Source organism: Lingula anatina, chromosome 3, assembly GCF_051362555.1.
Source record: "Lingula anatina isolate TDL-2025a chromosome 3, LinAna3.0, whole genome shotgun sequence".
Classification (NCBI taxonomy): domain Eukaryota; kingdom Metazoa; phylum Brachiopoda; class Lingulata; order Lingulida; family Lingulidae; genus Lingula; species Lingula anatina.
Genome location: NC_141769.1, coordinates 16,743,217 through 16,763,221, shown reverse-complemented (window position 1 = coordinate 16,763,221; position 20,005 = coordinate 16,743,217). Strand labels below are relative to the sequence as shown.

Here is a 20,005-nt window from a genome sequence, read left to right as displayed (position 1 = left end):
AACAGACAAACCGAAGGAGGTCGAATGTTTTAAAAAGTAAAGTAAATCAGCAAAAAATTTCATCAGTTATGCAAACTCATAGTTGTAATAATAATGTCTTCAAATAACAGCTACATCCATTATTTCCACTTCAATATTGGATACATTTTTATGAGAAATGAAACAATTCAGTTATAATAAACATACTGGTCATAGCTATTGATTGAAAAACAATAATTATTGTAGCTTTGAATCCTAGTAAAATGTTTTAGAACCATGATTGTAAATTTTGTACCTGTGTTAAATCCCATTTCTCTTTTTTTCAGTTATTTTGCCCGGGAAGTGTACACTATCTTTTCAGTAGGACAGGAGTGTCCATTAATTGAAGTCCCAGGGCCTAACTCTAAAAGAGCCAATAATTTCATCAGAGATTTCTTACAGGTTGGCAAAAAATTCTGTCAGCTTTGTGATATACAATTAAGAATTTCCTAAACAACTCATCGTTCCTCACTCTAATATTTCATTGTCTCACAAGACACCTACTTTCACATTGAAAATAATTCTAATTTTCACTTTTGCTTTTAGAAACTATGTATAATTATGGTAATTCATTTACTTTATTCCAGGTATTCATTTACCGTTTGTTTTGGAAAAGTAAAGACAACCCAAGGAGGATAAAAATGGATGACATCAAGAAAGCTTTCCCATCGCACTCAGAGAGCAGTATCAGGAAAAGATTAAAATTGTGTGCAGACTTTAAGAGAACTGGTATGTCTCTCTCTGCTTTTATTATAATTGTCTAATCAGTAGCGCAGCTGATTATGCCACACAATAAGATGAAAATAATAATCCTTATTTTAAACCATTCTACCATTGATTTATATTGATTTTTTTCTTTTCATTGGGTTCAGACTTGATATGTTGGCTATTGAGTTCATATTTTCTGAAGGATATTTCCCAAGGGTACAGGATTCTTTGATTTATTGTTAGGTTTGGACTCCAATTGGTGGGTGCTAAAACCAGACTTCCGTCTGCCGACTGAGGAAGAGATGCGTGCAATGGTTTCCCCTGAGCAGTGCTGTGCCTACTTCAGCATGCAGGCAGCAGAGCAGAGACTCAAGGTGGGAAAGGGAGTCCATGTAGAGAGGAAATTGTTGAAAGAATTTATCTTTAGATTGGAATATTTTTTTCAAAATTGTGTGTTTTGGAAGTGTAATGTAAAATGTGGCTTAGAAAATATGATTCATTTATTTTGAAGTAAATTTAGTTTTTGATATTTTGTTAAATAAAAAGGAAAAAAGTGAACTGATGTGGTGAGATTAAAAATGATAATTAGTAAATTGTATAATCTAAACTTATGAATTGTATAATCTAAACTAATGAAGTCAGTACATAAGTAAATTTATTTCATAATTTTTTAAATGACATCAAGAAATAAAGAAAGTGTGCATAAAAGTTACAAGATGAGATCACATAAAACACACCAATGTATTTTAAACTGTAAAAAATTGATCAATTTTTGTACATGTAGGATGCAGGCTATGGAGAAAAGTCTTTGTTTGCTCCCGAGGAAGACAACGAGGAGGATTTCCAAACTAAGATTGATGATGAGGTGAGAATAAGATTTTTCTTCATTTCATGAGCAAAAAAAAAAAAAGATATATTTATTTTACTTTTTGGCAGGTATTATAATATTTCTTAGACATTCTAACTATGGAATGTTTGATTCTAAATCATAATCCAAAGAAATTGATTTTATTTATTTCTGTAGAAATCAGTTTTATTATGGCTGTCTAGATGGGTGTTGCCACAGGACCGGACATTTTCTTTAAAAGAGTATTGAACAAGGGTTAGATATAAGGCATGCTCTTAACCACCCAGCTGCTTTTCAGAAAAATACCAAAACCTATAATGCCACTATTATAATTGAATAATGACAGTGAACTTTTATGGTCATTTTCTCAGGTACGCACCGCTCCCTGGAACACTACTAGAGCTTATATAGCAGCCATCAAGGGAAAGTGTTTGTTAGCACTGAGTGGAGTGGCCGACCCAACCGGGTGCGGCGAGGGGTTCTCTTATGTCAAAGTACCTAATAAACCACAGGCTAAGGTAAGGGGAGAGGAAATCATGGGTTAAGTTTGTAGACTGGGGAGTCAAGAATTGCTCTAAATAATGTTCCATGTGACCAGTTTGTAGCCTGGGAAGCCAAGAATTGCTCTAAATAATGTTCCATGTGACCAGGATCTGGCGGCAAATAAGAATTTTAGGCAGAAGTTAGTGGGAACTTTCAAAATTAAATTTTGATTTAACAGGAGTACACTAAAAATAGGGTAACTGAGACTATTTTATAGTTAAATAAACTGTACTTATAATGCCTCTATATAAAAATGAAATAAATATGAAAAATTCTTTTCTCTATGGGTCCTGAATAGGAATTCCATCAGTCTATTATAGTAAGTAGAAAGACCTCTTTAAAGTATACAGTATAAAGTATATGTTGCTTTGCAGGATGAAACAAGTCAGACTCCACAGAAGAAAACTGTTACAGGGACAGATGCTGATCTCAGAAGACTAAATCTGAAAGATGCCAAGCAGCTGTTGAAGAAGTTTGGGGTACCAGAGTCTGAGGTTTGTAATGATGGTAAATTTAGGGCTTTTTCAGAACAAAGTTGATCCCTGGACTAAATGATCCTCAGACCAAGTATGAAATATTTGAAATATGCATTTGAAAGTAATGCCACATAATCTCCTAATGGACTCCTTGCATCCCACATGTGCCATCCCTACAGGGTCTCGGCTATGTGTTGGACCTTAATTATGTTAAAGCTGATTACTTCATATTGTAGGTAATTTCAGAAGTTTAATCATGTTACAAAGATCTGCCCTAGTAGCATGGAGAAAATTATGAACTCAGAACTTGATTACAAGGTGCAAGTTTCTTTGGTGTGTTCACGTCATTAACTTTAAGCTGGGTTAAAGTTAGTCTTGTTATTTATGAATGTACGCATGTTAGTGAACAAGTTTGAAATAAAGTATAGATTTCTTCTAAAGAAAGGAAAACAAAGTAAATTGTATTAATATGATTATTATAATAATTAATATATTAATTGAATCCTTTTTTTGATTGAAGTCACTGAAATCCTATAGTATAATATAGTATATTCTTATCATGGCATTTGAATGTGAACCGTGATATGTTCTGTAATTGTTTCTAGATTAAGAAGTTATCCAGGTGGGAGGTCATTGATGTGGTGAGAACTATGTCCACAGAGCAGGCCAAAGCTGGTCAAGAAGGAATGTCCAAGTTTGCCCGTGGCAGTAGATTCTCCATAGCAGAGCACCAGGAGAGGTACAAGGAGGAGTGCCAGAGGATTTTTGATCTGCAGAACAGGTAGGAATGATCTTATTTCTAGAGTTTTTTCTTTTTTTTTATGAAGTTCTTGCAGAATAAATGATAAGTTTGATACATTTAAGGAAAACTACTGACCCAGTAACATGATAGCTAGTTTAAATCCTGACAAAAATATGATTATTGAATCATTTTTGTTGTTATTTTCTATTCTAGAGTGTTAAGTTCCATAGAAGAGCTGTCAACAGATGAGGGCTCAGACTCAGAACATGACTCAGATATAGAGGAGATGGGCAAAAACATAGAAAGCATTCTCACTAATAAGAAAACATCCACACAGGTAAAGCCTAAGGCCTTTACAATGTGAATGTAGTTGTTTTCGACTAGGCATTTTCAAATGGTTTTAATTGGTAAATGCATTAGACCTACATATGGCTGTGCTAGGTACAAAATATTTTCTGGTATTTTCAGCATTTTCCCTAAATCACCAAGGTGCATCTCAACAGAATCATAGTATATCAGAGAAATACAGTATCTGAACAAATTTTCAAGCCGTTATTAATAATTTTACTATTTCAACTGAAATTCACCTGTCTCCATCTCCATTATGAGAGTGGCTCACCAGAAACTAGAAACTGGAAAACTAAAATTCTGTCAACTGTTTTGGATAAGGTGTACCTTGGTAATTAAGGATTAAGTGTTGAAATGAAGAGCACTTTTAACAAAACAATTATAAGGGAGAGGGGAGAGTTGATTAACTTTTAATGTTCATATTTATTGAAAAATTGCCTAACCTCATGGTTGTTTTGGGTTTATGTCAGCAGTGAAGCACCAAGTGTAATGAATTATGTTTTTCTTTTCTTTTCTTTCAGTTGAGCCATGAGCGTGAGGAACAGGAGAGAAGGGAGCTGCACAAAATGCTGATGGAAGGACACAAAACTGAGAAAGGAAAGAAGGAGAAAGAAAAGGGGAAGAAGAAGAAAGAGAAGAAGCAGAAGGTAGCAGAGGGAATGTCTGGCGACGAGGGAGAAACTGTGGTAGGCTTCCAAAGAAGCTTTTTAAAAGTTCTTAAAATAGTCAGACAATAACATCTTGCACTTGAAAACTGAATGGAACCATCCGTCTTTAAGAGTAAACAAATATAGGCGATCATATGTTGAGCAGACACATGTTAAGTTTTCATACTGTTTTTCTTGCTATTTCTCACCTCTTTTCATTCTGTTTGCATTATCATTGGTTAGTCAAAATAAAACATCTCTCCAAGACTTGCTGAGAGTAAAAAAGAGGAAGGTATTAAAGATTAGCTGTTATTTATCTCCTGATATCTTCTATGCTGTAGGGTGGCAGATATCTGAAAATCACAAGAACATTCCGCAATGAGGAAGGGAAGGAGTTCGTCAGGACAGAGATAGTTCGCAAGCCTGCCGTCATTGACACTTATGCCAGGATAAGACAGACCAAGGATGAAACATTTATGTAAGAGACTGAATATTGTCTCTGTAATAAAGATTTTTAATATATTTTCTTAATTAAATTTTGTTGTTTTTTTTTCCTGAAGGTGTTTTGTGAGACACTGGGATATTGAGTGTAGATGAATATAAATTAATTTACAGTTCGAAGACACTATTCTCGTAACATTTTAATGCCCATTAAACAGGTATTGCTACAGGTAGTCATTAATTCTCTTCCTTCACTGCAGAAAACAGTTTGCCACTCTGGATGAACAACAAAAGGAGGAAATGAAGAAAGAAAGACGGAGAATTCAGGAGCAGTTGAGGAGGATTAAGCGTAATCAGGAGAAGTTCAAGGAGGAGGGTCCGACTCCCCCTCCCACCAAGAAGAAAAAGAAGAAGAAAGATGCTCCTTTGCTGAAGGTGATTTTAGATTAGTTCCATTACAAGCATTTTTTCTTTAATTATTTAAACCATATTTAGCAGACCAGATCATCATATTTTGAAATTTTTGTATCAACCTAATCTAAATCATTGTATGGGGATTCCTTTAAACTATCAAGCACCTGATCTTTTACCGTTTTTAGATTTATTATCTCCAGATACATACAAGATTATAGTTCTGACATAAAGCCAACTATCTTTAAAAAATTTTTGGGTCATAATCTTAAAGTCCTCCTAATAAAACATTTTGGAGAGCAAAAATTATGAATTCCTGTTTTTCCAGTGTATTGTTATATGAGTAATTGCCATGGGAATTGTGAAGTATGTTCAAAATATGACAAACTTTGCCATGGATGGATTTTTAAAGAAAACCTGTAAATGTATTGTTATATCATTATTGTATTTTTAAATTGTGAATGTTAACCTTTATTCCATAATCACAAAACTGTTTGTTGATAGATGAAGTGCGGTGCCTGTGGACAAGTAGGCCACATGAGGACAAACAAGGAGTGCCCAGTTTACAAGACCGGTGTTTTGGGTGGTGCTGGTGGTGGCGCTGGCACCGGTGGTGGTGGTGGAGCTGGGGGCGGAAGTGGCTCAGGGCCAGCTACTCCTTCTGTGGCTCCAACACCAACACCGGTTGCCATGACAGAGGAGCAAGAAGAAGAAGAGGAGAAGAGTTTGCTAACAGACCAGGAGCTGGTGAACGTGGAGGGAACTAAGATTAAGTTGTCAAAGAATTTACTAGAACAGTGAGTATGGCGTATAATCTTAATAATCTTAAATGAGAGAAACAGTGATGTGGAATTTGATAAAGCATTTGAACAGGCAGATTTATGTTTTGAGTTGCTGAAAATTTCTCATATAAATTATGTAATATTGGGATGTTGTTTGAAACTAGCATCTTTTGTAGATTGGAATTTTAATCATGAAATGAGTTAAAGTCTAATGGCATGGTTGTTACTATAAAACACATCTCACAGTTCTCATTGGAAAAGATATATTTTCATACACATATATTATAAAATCTTGTAAATTGAAAATGCATACCCCTGACGTTGAATAATTCAGTGTAAATCTCTTACTTTCAGTGCTGAGAATGTCAAAAGGAAATCCTTGGTGCTCAAGTTCCCCAAGCAAGCAATGGAAAACAAAAAGAGGAGGCGAGCAGGCACCATTGTGCATTGTGACTATCTCAGTGTGAGTGATGTGATCTCATCATTGTGCATTGTGGCTATCTCATTGTGGGTAATGTGAACTTTGAAGTATACTGGGAATTATGATTTCACAAAATGTCCTCTCGTATGTATTGTTTAATCCACTTTGAGCGGAACTTGATCTGTTAATGTATAACACATTCTTTAGGTAGTTGGTGTCTTTGTAGTGTACGGGAAACTGAGCTCTGCAAAAATTTTAAAAAAATTTGTTTAATATGGAAAGATGACTGAAAAAAGCTGGAGTAGATACACTGATGTATCAGTCTGTAAGATATTAGCTCTTTCCACAAATGATATTAAATTGGTCTTATTTTTTAAATTGGTCCTATTCTTAAGCTAGATTTCATCAAAGTCTTATTTTGTCATTGCAGTCTGATTGCTTGTAGGCTTATTTTGGTCAGTTTTCAGTCTAAAATTTTCTAAGTATGAACACACCCACTTAGGAAAATGCTACAGTTGAGCCACTGCCCCACCAAGCACAATGCTACGTAAAGTTAGGTGTCATTTCTAACACATTTGCTTTCAGAAACCCACCAAAGCCAGCCACAGGAGGAGGGCAGACCCAGTGATCACACTCAACTCAATCTTTGAGAACATTCTCAATGAAATTAGGGATCTTCCTGATGTAAGTGCTTTGACTGCTGCTACTTGATCAGTGTTTTAAACTTTTGAATGAATTCCTTGCTTTCTATTTGAATAATTTTGAGAGATGATTGGATTTTTAAAAGGATCATCATAATTGGTTTGGACTCTTTTGTTTTTGTAGATTGTTTTATTTCACATAGTAGCTTCTTTTTCTATTTGTCTCGAATTTTGATTATTCAGTTTGTGTAGTGTTCTGGTCCTTTTATGCAAAGTTCCCTGAATGCCATCTGTGAAAATCTTTTGAATTCGACTAGATATTTTTTTTGTTGATTAATTTGATTAATTTTTTCTTCTTTTTTATTCTAGACTCAACCTTTCCTGTTCCCTGTGAACTCCAAAGTGGTTCCAGATTATTACAAGATTATCAAGAAACCCATGGATCTTCAAACCATACGGGAGGTGAGAGAACAATTCTTAAAGCTACATAATGTCGTACAGTTGATATTATCTCAATGTATGGCATTGGGAATTGGGATCAAGAATCTCATTATTTAGCAAAAATTCCACCACTTGTGTTATATGCAATACCTGGAATATTCCAAGCATATGTGAATGATAACAAGTTCCTTCATGACAAGTAGATGAATTCTGTAATATCTTCTTCAGAGCATAAGAAGCAAGAAATACCAGTCACGTGAGTCTTTCCTGGTGGACATCAACCAGATGGTGGAGAATAGCAAGCTGTACAATGGTGGGTTAAATATGCTTGCACATGCACGCACACATACATTAATACACAGGTAATCATGTCACACACATGCAAGCGCAGGCATCCATGCATGCATTCACAAAAACACAGGCGCACACAAACTGGGATTTAGGGCAGCGTGGTATGGTAAGCATGGTATTTTAGCCGTAAATTGGCAAATTCATTTGATAAAAAAAGAACTTATAAAAAAGAAACATTTCTACATTACTATCCCACAAAATGACTGTTGTTATGTCACTCCTAAAAAGGCATTTTTTTGTGATATTTCGCTTTTTATTTCCAGGAGTAAAAAGTGTTCTGACATTAACTGCCCAGGCCATGTTGGATCTGTGCTTACAGAGGTTTGCGGAGGTGACCTGTTCATTTTGTTGTTATTATGATGCACAAACTGCATAAGTAACTTTGTTTTTAAGATAATAAAATCGAAGACAGTGAATGAACTCAATGTTGTTTCTGTCATACCCAAAGACAAATCACAAGTCCAGATATATGGCATGCATTAAAAATAATAAAGATTAATTGTCTGTACATCTGTTGACTCTATCTGACTAATTTCACTGTTGCAGAAAGAAGATAAGCTGATGAGGCTTGAGAAAGCCATCAACCCACTTCTAGATGATGATGACCAAGTGGCATTCTCCTTCATTCTAGAAAATATTGTCCAGACAAAACTCAAATTGGTGGATAATGTAAGGATTATGTATTGCAGTACGAGGAGTAAAATCTAGGGCTGTGTAACTGGGACCAACAATAAGCATAGGGCTATAATAATAAATAATAATAAATTTATTTTAAGTCTAAAATCCATGTTCAGTAGACTTTACATAAAATATCATAAATAATACTACATAAAATATCATAAATAAAATCTATGTAAAACAGCCATTATTCCATACAATTAAATGCAATTAATACAAGATTTATAAAACCAATTAAGAGTTAATCAAAATATTTCCTAAAAAGGTATGTTTTGAGTTCTTTTTTAAAATGTTTGGTAGACTGAATTGCTCGGATTTATATGTAGCAGAAACTAAGAATTGATAAGGCCTGTGTAAGAGAAAATAGGAATAAGCATGGGGTGGTGTAACTTAAACCAAGATTAAGCACAGGGGTGTGTATAAGAATGAAATTATAAGCATATAACTGTGTTAAGGAAAACAAGAAAGTAGTAGTAAGCATAGAACTGTATGTGTTACAGAAAACAAAATAAGGCTGAGTATCCCTTGATGGTTTAACCTGGCATGACTTGTTGGTTTGAAGTACTACAATTTAGATAGTGCAATTGGAATAGAGAGATTTCATAAGAAAGAATGATTGCTGTCATTGATTTTCCAGTCTTGGCCCTTCCACCAGCCTGTAAACAAGAAGTTTGTCAAGGATTACTACGAGATCGTGAAGAACCCCATGGACCTGAGCATGTTACTACGGAACATACAACGTCATAAGTACCACACGCGCAGCCAGTTCCAGGAGGACGTGGATCTTATTTATGTGAACAGTATCAAGTATAATGGTGGGGATAGTGCATACACGGCCACAGCCAAACAGATATCTGATGTGTGCAGAGAAACTTTGGCAGAGGTGGGAACTTATTGCAGTAATCAGCCATAATGTGACATGTAAATGTCCTTCTAAATTTCAAGTTTCTTATTTTAAATTACTGTTATTATGATGATTGAGATGTTGATGGATACGAGTGAGTATCACTCTCAGAGGTAAAAAAATCAAAATCTGGAATTTGGCAGTTGGATTTTAGATTATAATATTCTCAGCAGTTTTAGAAAGGATGTCTGGTTGAAGTAGGGGAATAGTTGAAACCCTAAAGATTTTTTTGTGTGAAAGTTTAACTCACAATATATGCCTTTAAAGTGAAAAAGATTATCTTTTGTTTTGAATTCCTGCTAAATAGATAATGAACTGTGGATCAGCAGGCTAGGCTTTGGTGAACCTCTTTTTATTTTCAAATTTTGTTCTCAGAATGAAGAACACCTCCTTCAACTTGAGGAGGGGATTCGTGCGGCTCAAGAGGCAGCTTTGGATGCCGTGGAAACGGATAGTATCATGACCAGGTCTTCTATGAATGATACCTCTATGATGGGTAGGTAAATTTAGCGATTAACAGTTCTTTTAGGACTGATACTAATTTGAAAAATTAGTTTATTGAATTTTTTTTCTAAGAAACACATAATTTGACATTATAGCACTTTGGTACTATATTTCAAAGGGCAAATCAAAGAAGTTCCTTTCTTTATATGATAGATAAACTTGTTTCAAGAATTCAAGAAATGTAGATTAATTTTTTGTTTCTAAGATTAATTTTTTTTTATGGCTTAGCATTGTGGACATATCCATTTCTTTAGTCAATTTATCTGTGTCTGATGTAGGTGCGGACAATGAAAGTGTAGATAGTTACAGTGTGAGAGAGAATATTACCATAGTAGAAGACAGTCATATGCAGGCAGACGACAGCAAGTTTGAGATGATGGAAGAAGAAGAAGACAGCAAATTTGGAGATGAATCACAAATGGATACTTCTGATGGAAACAAGGTCATTTTCAAACCCAAAGTTCTTTTGTAAATGTAAAGTATTTTGAATAAAGGTTTTGAATTTGAGAACATAGATTTTAAATGTGTAAGATTTTGATCTGGTAGTTGTTCAGTGCAGTGGCTTTTGTCATGTCTTTTTTTCTTTAAGTCACATTTTCCAGTATTTCATTAGTAATCCTTGTATCTGTTTTGTTTTTAGAAATTGTTTCTTGAAGATAGCGAGTATGTTGATATTGAAGGAGATGAAGAATACTCTATGGATGTCAGTGAGCAAGTATGTAACTAAGAACTAATTAGAAATTATTTGCCTTTTCTTTCAAAGATTGTCATGGGTGTAGAAAAATGCTCTGCCATGTTACTAGTCCTTCTTGACCTGTCATCGGCTTTTGATACTCACTTTCCTATAGGAGAGCATTAAGATAAAGACATATCCCTTGAATATTTATCAAACATAATTAGATTTTAGACTTTAAATGAATATTCTTATTCTTATTCTTATTCTTATTATTATTATTTGCTTTTTAGAGTCAGCCTGTTTTGGCACAGGATGAAAACAGTGTTTTGGTCCAAGATCTACAGATATCTGAAGGTAATATTAGGAATATATAAGAACATGAGATATGATAACTACTGAAAATGCCAAGGAAAGAAATTTCCTCTTTCTTTTTATTAACTTAATTATGTAGAATGGGATTTTAAAATTCTTTTCAATTATTTTCCCAACAGCAGATTATACCTGTGATTATATTTTAGGAGAAGAAAGTGAAGGAGATAGAGATGACCAATCACCCGAGCCTGGTCGCTATGACAACAGCATGCAAGACTCGCAGTCAGCGTATGACAACGCAGACATGCCTCAGTACTACTTTGACAACCAATCGGGGCTCAATAGTCAAATGGTCAACCAATTTAATGACAGTGATGATGAAAATTTTGACCCCTCTGAGTTCTTTATCCAAAATGAGCCCGCTGAGGGAGGTGAAGGTCAAGAAGGTCAAGGTCAGGAGGGTCAAGGTGACAACCTCAATCAGGACCTGGAAGTCTCGGAGTCTGAGAGTGAGGGAGGAGAAGAAGGATCCAGGAATAACAATCCACAGCCTTTTGATTTTGATGAGTTTTTGAATGACTGAAAAAGTGATACAATTTTTTTTTAATTGTAGAGTGATCTAAAGGGATATTTTTCAAAGGTTACTTTAAAACAAAATTTTTAATTGTAGAGTGATCTAAAGGGATATTTTTCAAAGGTTACTTAAAATGATTATCATGCTGGAAAGAAATTCTGTAGCAATTGAAATTTCATAAATATAAGTATATCTTTAAAACTTTCTCATGTCAAATATTCAGTCTGTAAACATATAACAAAAGGCTTTTTTATCAATCGTTGTTCAAGATATGTTAGCAGAAAAAAATGTAAATAATATTTGTAATAAAAGAGTACAAAGCAGTCTGAAACATTTTCTGTGCCTGTACATGGTTTATTCTTTGACTGAAACAGAAAGTTGACAAAAAGAAAAATACCTACAAAAATTAATGATATAAAATAGGTATATATATATATAACATTCTAATATTTGAGGCCCTTTAAATGTAGATGGAGACGCTAGTTTAACTCTTAACAGTAAAAAACAGAAATGGAAAGTTCCAAAACTGTATATAAACTATAATTTTTTCATCTTTTAATAGAGATAAAATTGCTAAAATTTTCAAAAAAAAAAAAAAAACTTATTGCTATAAAAAAGTGTTGCATGCCTTTGAACAGGCTGTCACTGAGTAACATAATATAATTTGAATATCCTCTCATTCCAGTCATTATGTTATTATCATAAACGTCTTTCTGCAAAGCACACTCGGCAAAAAAAAAAAAAAAGCTTTCATTATTTGCGTTGCTTAATACTTCATACATGTATCACCTTACGGATGCGCTGAAGTTTTTTTGATATTGATTTCTCTTTTCACAAAGGCACGATATATATTATATCCAGAAAACCTTTTCAATTATTGTTAAATTTTCCTTCAACTCTAGCACACACTACATGAAACTATTTTAGCGTGAAGTTTTTCTAATATATATATATATATATATCATAACATTCAAAGGAACATAAAGACATAAACAAAGGAAATTATTAAGACCTGTAAATACGTTAATATACAGAGAAACTAATTAGAAACTAATTGCAATGAACACTTAAAATGCAATAACATCTAAATCTATGTGAGGCTTGTGAATAGAAATATTACTTTACACCTGTTTTTTTTTCGTGGAAATGAACATTTTTAAATTTGAGTTGATTACTGTAAATTCTATTTACAAATATTCACAGATAGCCAACAGAAAAAAGAACTAATTACCATAGGTCTTAAAATGTTACAGTAGGTTAGATTAATCAGCAGGGTACAAATTATTGGAACAGCTAATCCTGCGAAAAATATAGAAAACGTCAAGTAAGATCACAACTAAGCCATTATCCTTCCCTTATATTAATACACTGTTAGAAGTAAAGGTACCTCACGCTTGGTCTTATTTTTGTGACACCATAATTAGCCTACTTTTCTGCCCTTTAAGTATGAACCTCTCCCCAAAAAATTATTTACATTTTTATCAGATGTTTATGTCAAGTTTTCATGTAACAAAAATTTTGATCCACAAACACTATTTTAACCGAAGCGATCCAATCTTAATAATTTAAAGCATGCGTCCCTGAAATTCCTATTCAACATTCCGTAAATAAAGGGATTAATGACAGACCCGAGGCAGATAAATTCAATAGTAATGTTGAAAAGAATATTAAAGGTGTATCTATTATTTCTAAAGTACTTCTCGCACAAAAATAGTGTCACAGATGGTATGAAGAGTAACGTAAAACTGGCAAGGATGAGTGACGTCATCTTTGCTACCTTCACTTCTACATTTTTGGCGGCTTTTGCAGGCTTGGCGCGATGCTGATGAGCGGCGGGAGGAGAATTTTGACGATCTTCTCGTGGCCGTGGATTTTCTTTTAAAAAGACAACAGTAGTCGGAGCTGACCGTTTTCCTTTTCCTTTTCCCTTTGTTGGAGCATCTAACATCGCGGGACTTTTGGGCTCAGCTCTGAATAAAGGCTCCACCCGTGTTATCGGCGGAGTTTTAGAAGAACACGCTGCAATATCAGTCAGAGGAGTCCCAGACGTTTTCGAGGTTGAAGGCAGCGAAAAGTCTGGGCGGTCCACTTCTCGTCCAAGCCCAATGTGATCACGCTCCTTGGTTTGATGGCAGCTTTCAGAGTTTGTGTAACTCGCGATCTTTCTTTTTTGCTGCTGAACATAGCGGAAAATGGCGATGTAGAACCCGAACGCTGCCAGAAGACATATCGGCTGGTGGGGAATAATGATGTAGCGCACGAAATCCGCTTGAACTTTACTCGATCTGCATTCTACGCCGGGAGACCAACTGTTCCAACCAAACAGCGGGGGGAGATTGATGAATATTGTGTACAACCACGTGCACCAAATAGTAATTATAAGTCTTTTGCTTGTCACCCATGTCGGGTATTGAACATGTCGACAAATCTTCATAAATCTTTCAAATGCTATTAGCACCTGATGCAAGAAAGAGACCTCCATCATAATGCTGAAGATACATATTTTCATAAGGCATGTGTACTTGTCAAATGATAGATGACGCAGAGACGGGAGGCTTTCAATCAGATAAGCCGTTAGTATGTTGTACGGTATGCAAATAGCGCCCGTGAGCAAATCTGCGACGGCGAGGCTCACGATTGCGAAGTTTGATCTATGGCGAAGTTCTTTGAATTTTACAAAAGCGACAATGAGGAAAACGTTGCCCAAGATTGCAAGGATAGCTAAAATTACCTCTACAGTAATGAAAGGAAGACAAGCAATTCCTTTACAAGACCGTGTCTCCGTAGAAGCCTGTTCCAAATCAAAATCCTCCGTGCTGTTGATGAAGTCAACCTCTGCCATAGTTTGATTCGACATCTTGCGCCCAGGTATATCTACCGTAAACACTCTCAGATTCACTCGGCAACATATACATATTCCCTGAAAAGCTTACTTTTATATTCAGATCTCACCGAATCAGATTCTTGTTTGTGTTCATCAAGCAATGGCGTTGGTTGGCGCCCTTTAATTGGCAATGCTGTCGAGCCTGCTCAGTCTTAAAAATGCTAAGCTTGTTGTATCGCGAGTGTCCTCCTGTGTTTATAATAGCGAAATTGGATCGATGACAAGTGACTTAGAATTCACAAAAGCAACAATTACTGTAACTGCAAAAATAGCGCTTTTTTGATATGATACGTAATAGAAGAAAGATTATCTTCGAGGCCTATCAGGTTTCTTTATATCACGCAGTTCGCGACAAAGCAGTCCTCAGCGTTCTGTCGAAGTCGCAAGGCACGCAACAAACTTGGCCTCTGAAGATCTGCCTCAGCTGCCCACTTCAAGAAGAAAAAGGGTAATAAAGGGTTCTTGCCAATGCTATGTGATAAAAGAGGGACGACAAAAGTTTCTGTCCAGTAACTCTCATCAGTAATATTGACCCTTAGGATGACACCACTTCTGGACATTGGAGAGGCACTAATTCTACTGCATACGCTTTGACAGCTCCCAAATCGGTTTGTCAGGCAACCAAATTGAACTATTGAATTGCAGCAATTACTCGTTAAATTCATACAAAATAAATTAACAATTTCACCGAAGTGTTGTTTTGTAAGCAATTATAAAACTCTGATTCAGTAGTCTCCACAAGTTGGATTGCTTCTAAGTAATATTTTGTGGGTAACGAAAATATTTTAATCTAAAGCATTTGAGCAAGTTAGGCGTTTGGAAAGTGTAGGTAATTTCCTTACGAAATAGCAAAGATAATTGACAACAGATAGCTCCACCACTGCGGAGAACATGCGTCAAGCGCTGACCAAAGGATTGACATAGGCTTTATGTTTACAATTCTCGACACAAAGCAGAACAACATTACTAAGACCAGGGAAGCCTTTAGTTTAGACTAAGATCTAATATACCATATATATCCGTATATTAGATCTTAGGTTTAGAGAACACCCGACTTTAAATCCAAAATTATCGAATGCTCTCCCCACAACACTGATTTTCCTGCTTTTTGTGTATATTTACTTTAAGGGGGTGAAAATGATATTCATTTCTTGTCAAAGTTGTAGGCCTACATTATTATTTTTATAATCAATGATACATGTATACCTGAAAAAGAAACATGAAGCAAAAGTTTATTCCTACTGGTGATGTTTGACATGTCTCCCGAATAAAGTAATCGCAAAGAATCTACATTCGGACCCTCCACCTATGCAAATCCCATTTTAAAAGTTGATAGTTTTATTTAGTTTTCAACAACAAGAACACCCGAACGTTTGGAGGACAATTTTCCATGCGTTATGAAACCATAATATGACGGTTATCCAAAGCAATAATTAGGTGAAATGCGACGAAGAGTTCAGAGTCGTTCATGCCAAGACCGCAAAATGTATTTGGCTTTTGGATGCATCCATTTATCTGTCTAATTTCCAAGTGATAGTACTTAATGCTTATGATTACATCTGTTTTCTACGTTTGATATATATTTCTACGAGGTAAAACGTGTTGAGTCTTTTAGATGACTTAAAAGTGAATCTTTATTGGATTTTGTTTGTTAACCTGTACATGGATATGTAGTTATTGGGATTTGGAACATTTATTCTCACTGCTGCTCATAAATTGAGCAACATCTTGGAGTTTTCAGTACCCTCTAGCTTTTATAGTAAACATGAAAATAATATCAAGCTTTTAGTTCTGAAAGCCCGCGTGTGCAATATTGAGCCGTGTTGTATGTCTTCCTCTTGCATAAGATCACATCTGATCTGATCTGATCTGATCTGTCACTGACCTCAACTGCTGAAACCCCCAACCAGCTTCGCCATTTTGCAGGCATATACATTCGAGGCATATGCATTCAATGGCCACAACAAAACAGTAGTGGCGGATTTAGAGGGGGAGGGTCCCCACCTCCCCCCCTTCGATTTTTGAAAAAAAAAATCACACCAATGGTCCCCTTTTGAAATTAGAATTTTAACTAGCTGAATTATAGTTCTAAACCTTACCAAATGGCACCGCTCGCCCTCTAAAATACTAAATTTTTTCCAACGCCAATGAGGGGGGGGGGGGGGGTCGTCTTTGCATCTGCGGACCCCCCCCCCCTTCAAATAATCCTGGATCCGCCCCTAAAATAGCATAATTACTGCAATTACCCGTGCCCCAGGGTCCCCTAGTACAGTGTACTCTATGTTAAAGAATTTGCCCATCAGGATAAGAAAATGTTCATATTTATTAAATAAAAACTGTACTACATGTAAGTCTATTGAACACTGAATTCATGTTCAGTTACATTTAGTCTCTCTACGCCAGAAATTTTCTAAACATTAACTTAGCATGGGCATATACATGTATGTATTGTAATATTATGATAGGTCAGGCCCGTAGCCAGGGGGGGTTCGGGGGGTTCAAAAGAACCCCCCTTTTGTGCTGAAAAAGGTCCACTCTGGGTAAAATTTGACATAAGTACATGGGGATTTTTCGTTAAAAGGTCCACTTTTTCAGAAAAAGAACCCCCCCTTTGAAATTGCTGGCTACGGGCCTGTAGGTGGTACAACTCAGTCTGAGGCTATGGTAATTACTCGATCTTTTTCCATGGGGAAATTATGAATTTTACAGATACACGTACTGTACTGTAATCTTTTAGTCATATTCTTTAATAATTAGAACATTCCTGTTGAGCGGTAGCAACAAAATTAAAAGCGGGAAACTCTATAGTCCTATTCTACGCAATAAAAGCACCACAAATGCAGAAATAGAGAGATATCATTTTTGGGATTATAAAATTAGGTATGTGGAAGTTTGACAATCTTGCCCAGCAAAAAGATCAGGTAATCACTGTACTTGACGTCAGTCGCCTACTTGTACCTACACCTGTAGTTTGTCTTTGATTAATTTGGCTTCCTAGGAATCTAGTTAATCGGAGTGTTGACAATGTGGCTACGTCACTCTTACCTAAAAACCTTTTGATACCCGTTGAAAAAGAACTAAGAAACAGTATTTAGATTATGGGCAAAGTAAAAAAATTGTTTTCATTTGAACCCTTGCATGTGTACCATGACCGTGTTTTTAAGGTAAACAAAACATATCCGCTTAAAACGGCTGCTTAAGCTTCTCATAATGTGATTGTTATTCAAGGGGTGCCAATAAGATAGGATTACTAGGAAACCTGCCAGTCAGGTTAACATTCACACTAACCTTCTACCAGGGCGACACATTGATTATCCACAGATATTCACAGATATGTTTTTATAAAGCGTCATTATTCTCTGTTAGCCAGAATCGTTTTTGAAATATTAAAATAAATTCAAACTTGGCCCACTCTACAGCATGGCAAGACAGCCAGGGACTTTAAATCTCCGGCCTAGGACATTTATTTGCAGACAACGAGCGGTGGACTTTTCGTCCTCGCCGTACGGTAGAGATTGGATGTTTAATAAGCATAATCGGGTTGTATGGGGTTTATTTATTTGTGGTAAAAAGGGGGGTAGAAAAAAAGCCATAGCAAAACTGGAAAGATTAACAAACGGATTCCTGGCCGACTTGCGATCCAGGGTCCTTTGACTTGCATTCAGTTGACCCTACCACACGGCCATCTAAAGTTTTGCACAACTTATTTGTTCATTAACGTTCCTGTGACTGCTTTAAAATGTGCAAGTCAAAAAATAAAGCGTACAGGTAAGTATGCCAACAAATGAGATTGCTTTCGGACAACGCTGGTGGCGCAGCGGTTAGCGCCTACTAATTCGTCTCAAGAATCCTTGGCTCGAAACTAACCTGTCACTAACCTGTCAAGTGTTTTTGAACAGAAAAAACATTTCAGGTCATTTTTTAAAATGTCTTTTCATCCAAGAATATTGTCTGACAACTGGGGTTGATACAATGTTGTTATCTGACGTCGATACCACGTTATTTGACGTTGATCCAACTTTCAAATCCAATGTTAATCCAACGTCTTGTCAACGTTGAAGTTCAACATTGTTTCAACATTTTTTTTTGACATCGTAAGAAGTGCTTTTTCTTCGATTGACTTTGATGCCTTTTTATTTTTGGACAAAAAGAGATCGTACAGGGTCCTGCACGTGTCAGGGGCGCTACCAGACTAATGAACTTTTTAAAGAATGTATCAGCCTCAGTGCAGTTGCCTTAAGTCTTTCGTGAAGCTTCCTTGAAGAACGAGACGTTGTCGGCATAGTCCCCTACGATTTTTCACCCATGTGGTCAGAATAAGGAAAAGCACGATTTCAAATTAATACAAGGGAATTACAATGCGTTTTAAACATCTTTATAATATGCACTTTTGTTATGCCTTGTATTTAACCACCAAAGGTGGAAGAGAAAGAGACCAACAACAAGTTTAAGCATTATCAAGATCATCGCTATTCTACCGAGCAATTCCCCTACGAGAATTGTGCTATATGCCATCTACGATGATGCTACTTATTACATAACCATAAAGCATATGTCTCCCATAGTTTCAAAATAAATCTTAATCCATTGTTGATGTAGCAATATGTATGTTTGCAAAGTAGATGCCATACAGCTCATGTATTATCTCCACTTTATGTTTTAGTAGTACTATGCTAGTATCAAGTAAACCAGTCACACACAACTTAATAAGTAGACATCGATTTTTTTGTGTTAGAGTTAGACTAATATGAGGCCAGATGAGTGATGACATCAATTCCATACAAAAATCGCCCCTGGCTCACAGTAGAGAAAAGCTTGTCCTAGTTCAAAAATTAGCCAGAGAGATGCTAGCCAGAGAGAAACCTTTAGAAATAAAAGTACGAAAAATTTTAATAAAAAAGTCTGAACAGATCATATCTCCTGGTATGGGTGGGTAAACAGATGATCTCACTCATCCAGGTAACCCTTTGATGGATTATCTGTTACTTTTAATTGCTTCATCACCCCCCCCCCCCTTGATTAATTTGCCCGTCTTCAATCAAGTTGCATCTTTAGGGAGAGGTGGGGTAGTAGATTTTCTCACAGGATAGGTGGTTTTACTTTTATTAGATATTTACTGAATGGGAAAGGAATTGGTTATAAAATTATTTGTCTAATGATGGAAGCGCATTATCAAACTAAAAACATTAATAAATGGATGAAATGTTTTGAACTTTACACCATTTACTTTATATTTGTATATAAATAAAGATTCTTTTAGGGGGATCATCTTGGGGGATTGTCCTGGGGGGGGGGGACTAGTTATGACCCAAGTTAACTCTTAAGTGGTCAAAAATTACTTGTCCATAGCACCTAGGTTTTCTCAGAGTTTCTCAGAATTCTTAAATGCAGTATTAAGTAAATATTGTACCAAAATGGACACAAACAAAAGCACAATAAAAGGAAGAGCATTTTACTTATTATTCTCTATCTTGTCTTTTTGAAGTTTTGCTTTTTTTGTGACATGTTCATTTTTCACATCAAGGCATATTCAAAGAGTGACTTTGAACTTCCATGGGCCTGAGGGCCTTTCCTAATCACGTTTTTGAACAAATATAAACACACACACACACACGTATCTAACACAAGGAGCTATATATGCAAATATTATTTTCAT

At 35.8% G+C, this 20,005-nt stretch overlaps 2 protein-coding genes across 2 annotated transcripts in view; one reads left to right on the top strand and one right to left on the bottom strand.

Moving 5' to 3' along the window:
* The window catches only part of LOC106176393 (transcription initiation factor TFIID subunit 1), a 37,068-nt gene extending 25,267 nt beyond the window's left edge, over positions 1–11,801 (top strand). The window contains exons 18-41 of the mRNA XM_087009656.1: positions 306–420; positions 606–747; positions 970–1,100; positions 1,511–1,591; positions 1,945–2,091; positions 2,491–2,610; positions 3,198–3,373; positions 3,548–3,671; positions 4,204–4,368; positions 4,671–4,807; positions 5,031–5,205; positions 5,686–5,978; positions 6,318–6,426; positions 6,970–7,068; positions 7,395–7,487; positions 7,695–7,779; positions 8,081–8,148; positions 8,364–8,486; positions 9,133–9,378; positions 9,775–9,895; positions 10,182–10,345; positions 10,544–10,618; positions 10,870–10,933; positions 11,098–11,801. Coding sequence (XP_086865782.1) covers positions 306–420; positions 606–747; positions 970–1,100; positions 1,511–1,591; positions 1,945–2,091; positions 2,491–2,610; positions 3,198–3,373; positions 3,548–3,671; positions 4,204–4,368; positions 4,671–4,807; positions 5,031–5,205; positions 5,686–5,978; positions 6,318–6,426; positions 6,970–7,068; positions 7,395–7,487; positions 7,695–7,779; positions 8,081–8,148; positions 8,364–8,486; positions 9,133–9,378; positions 9,775–9,895; positions 10,182–10,345; positions 10,544–10,618; positions 10,870–10,933; positions 11,098–11,474 — 3,430 coding nt within the window. The 3' untranslated portion in view covers positions 11,475–11,801. The remainder of the gene's footprint in view (positions 1–305; positions 421–605; positions 748–969; positions 1,101–1,510; positions 1,592–1,944; positions 2,092–2,490; positions 2,611–3,197; positions 3,374–3,547; positions 3,672–4,203; positions 4,369–4,670; positions 4,808–5,030; positions 5,206–5,685; positions 5,979–6,317; positions 6,427–6,969; positions 7,069–7,394; positions 7,488–7,694; positions 7,780–8,080; positions 8,149–8,363; positions 8,487–9,132; positions 9,379–9,774; positions 9,896–10,181; positions 10,346–10,543; positions 10,619–10,869; positions 10,934–11,097) is intronic.
* Positions 11,802–12,569: 768 nt separating this feature from the next.
* Positions 12,570–14,322, bottom strand: LOC147762975 (putative G protein-coupled receptor No18). Its single transcript, XM_087007986.1, has one exon. The coding sequence runs from the start codon at positions 14,320–14,322 to the stop codon at positions 13,003–13,005; it is 1,320 nt and encodes a 439-aa protein (XP_086864112.1). The 3' UTR covers positions 12,570–13,002.
* Between the last annotated feature and the right edge of the window lie 5,683 nt (positions 14,323–20,005).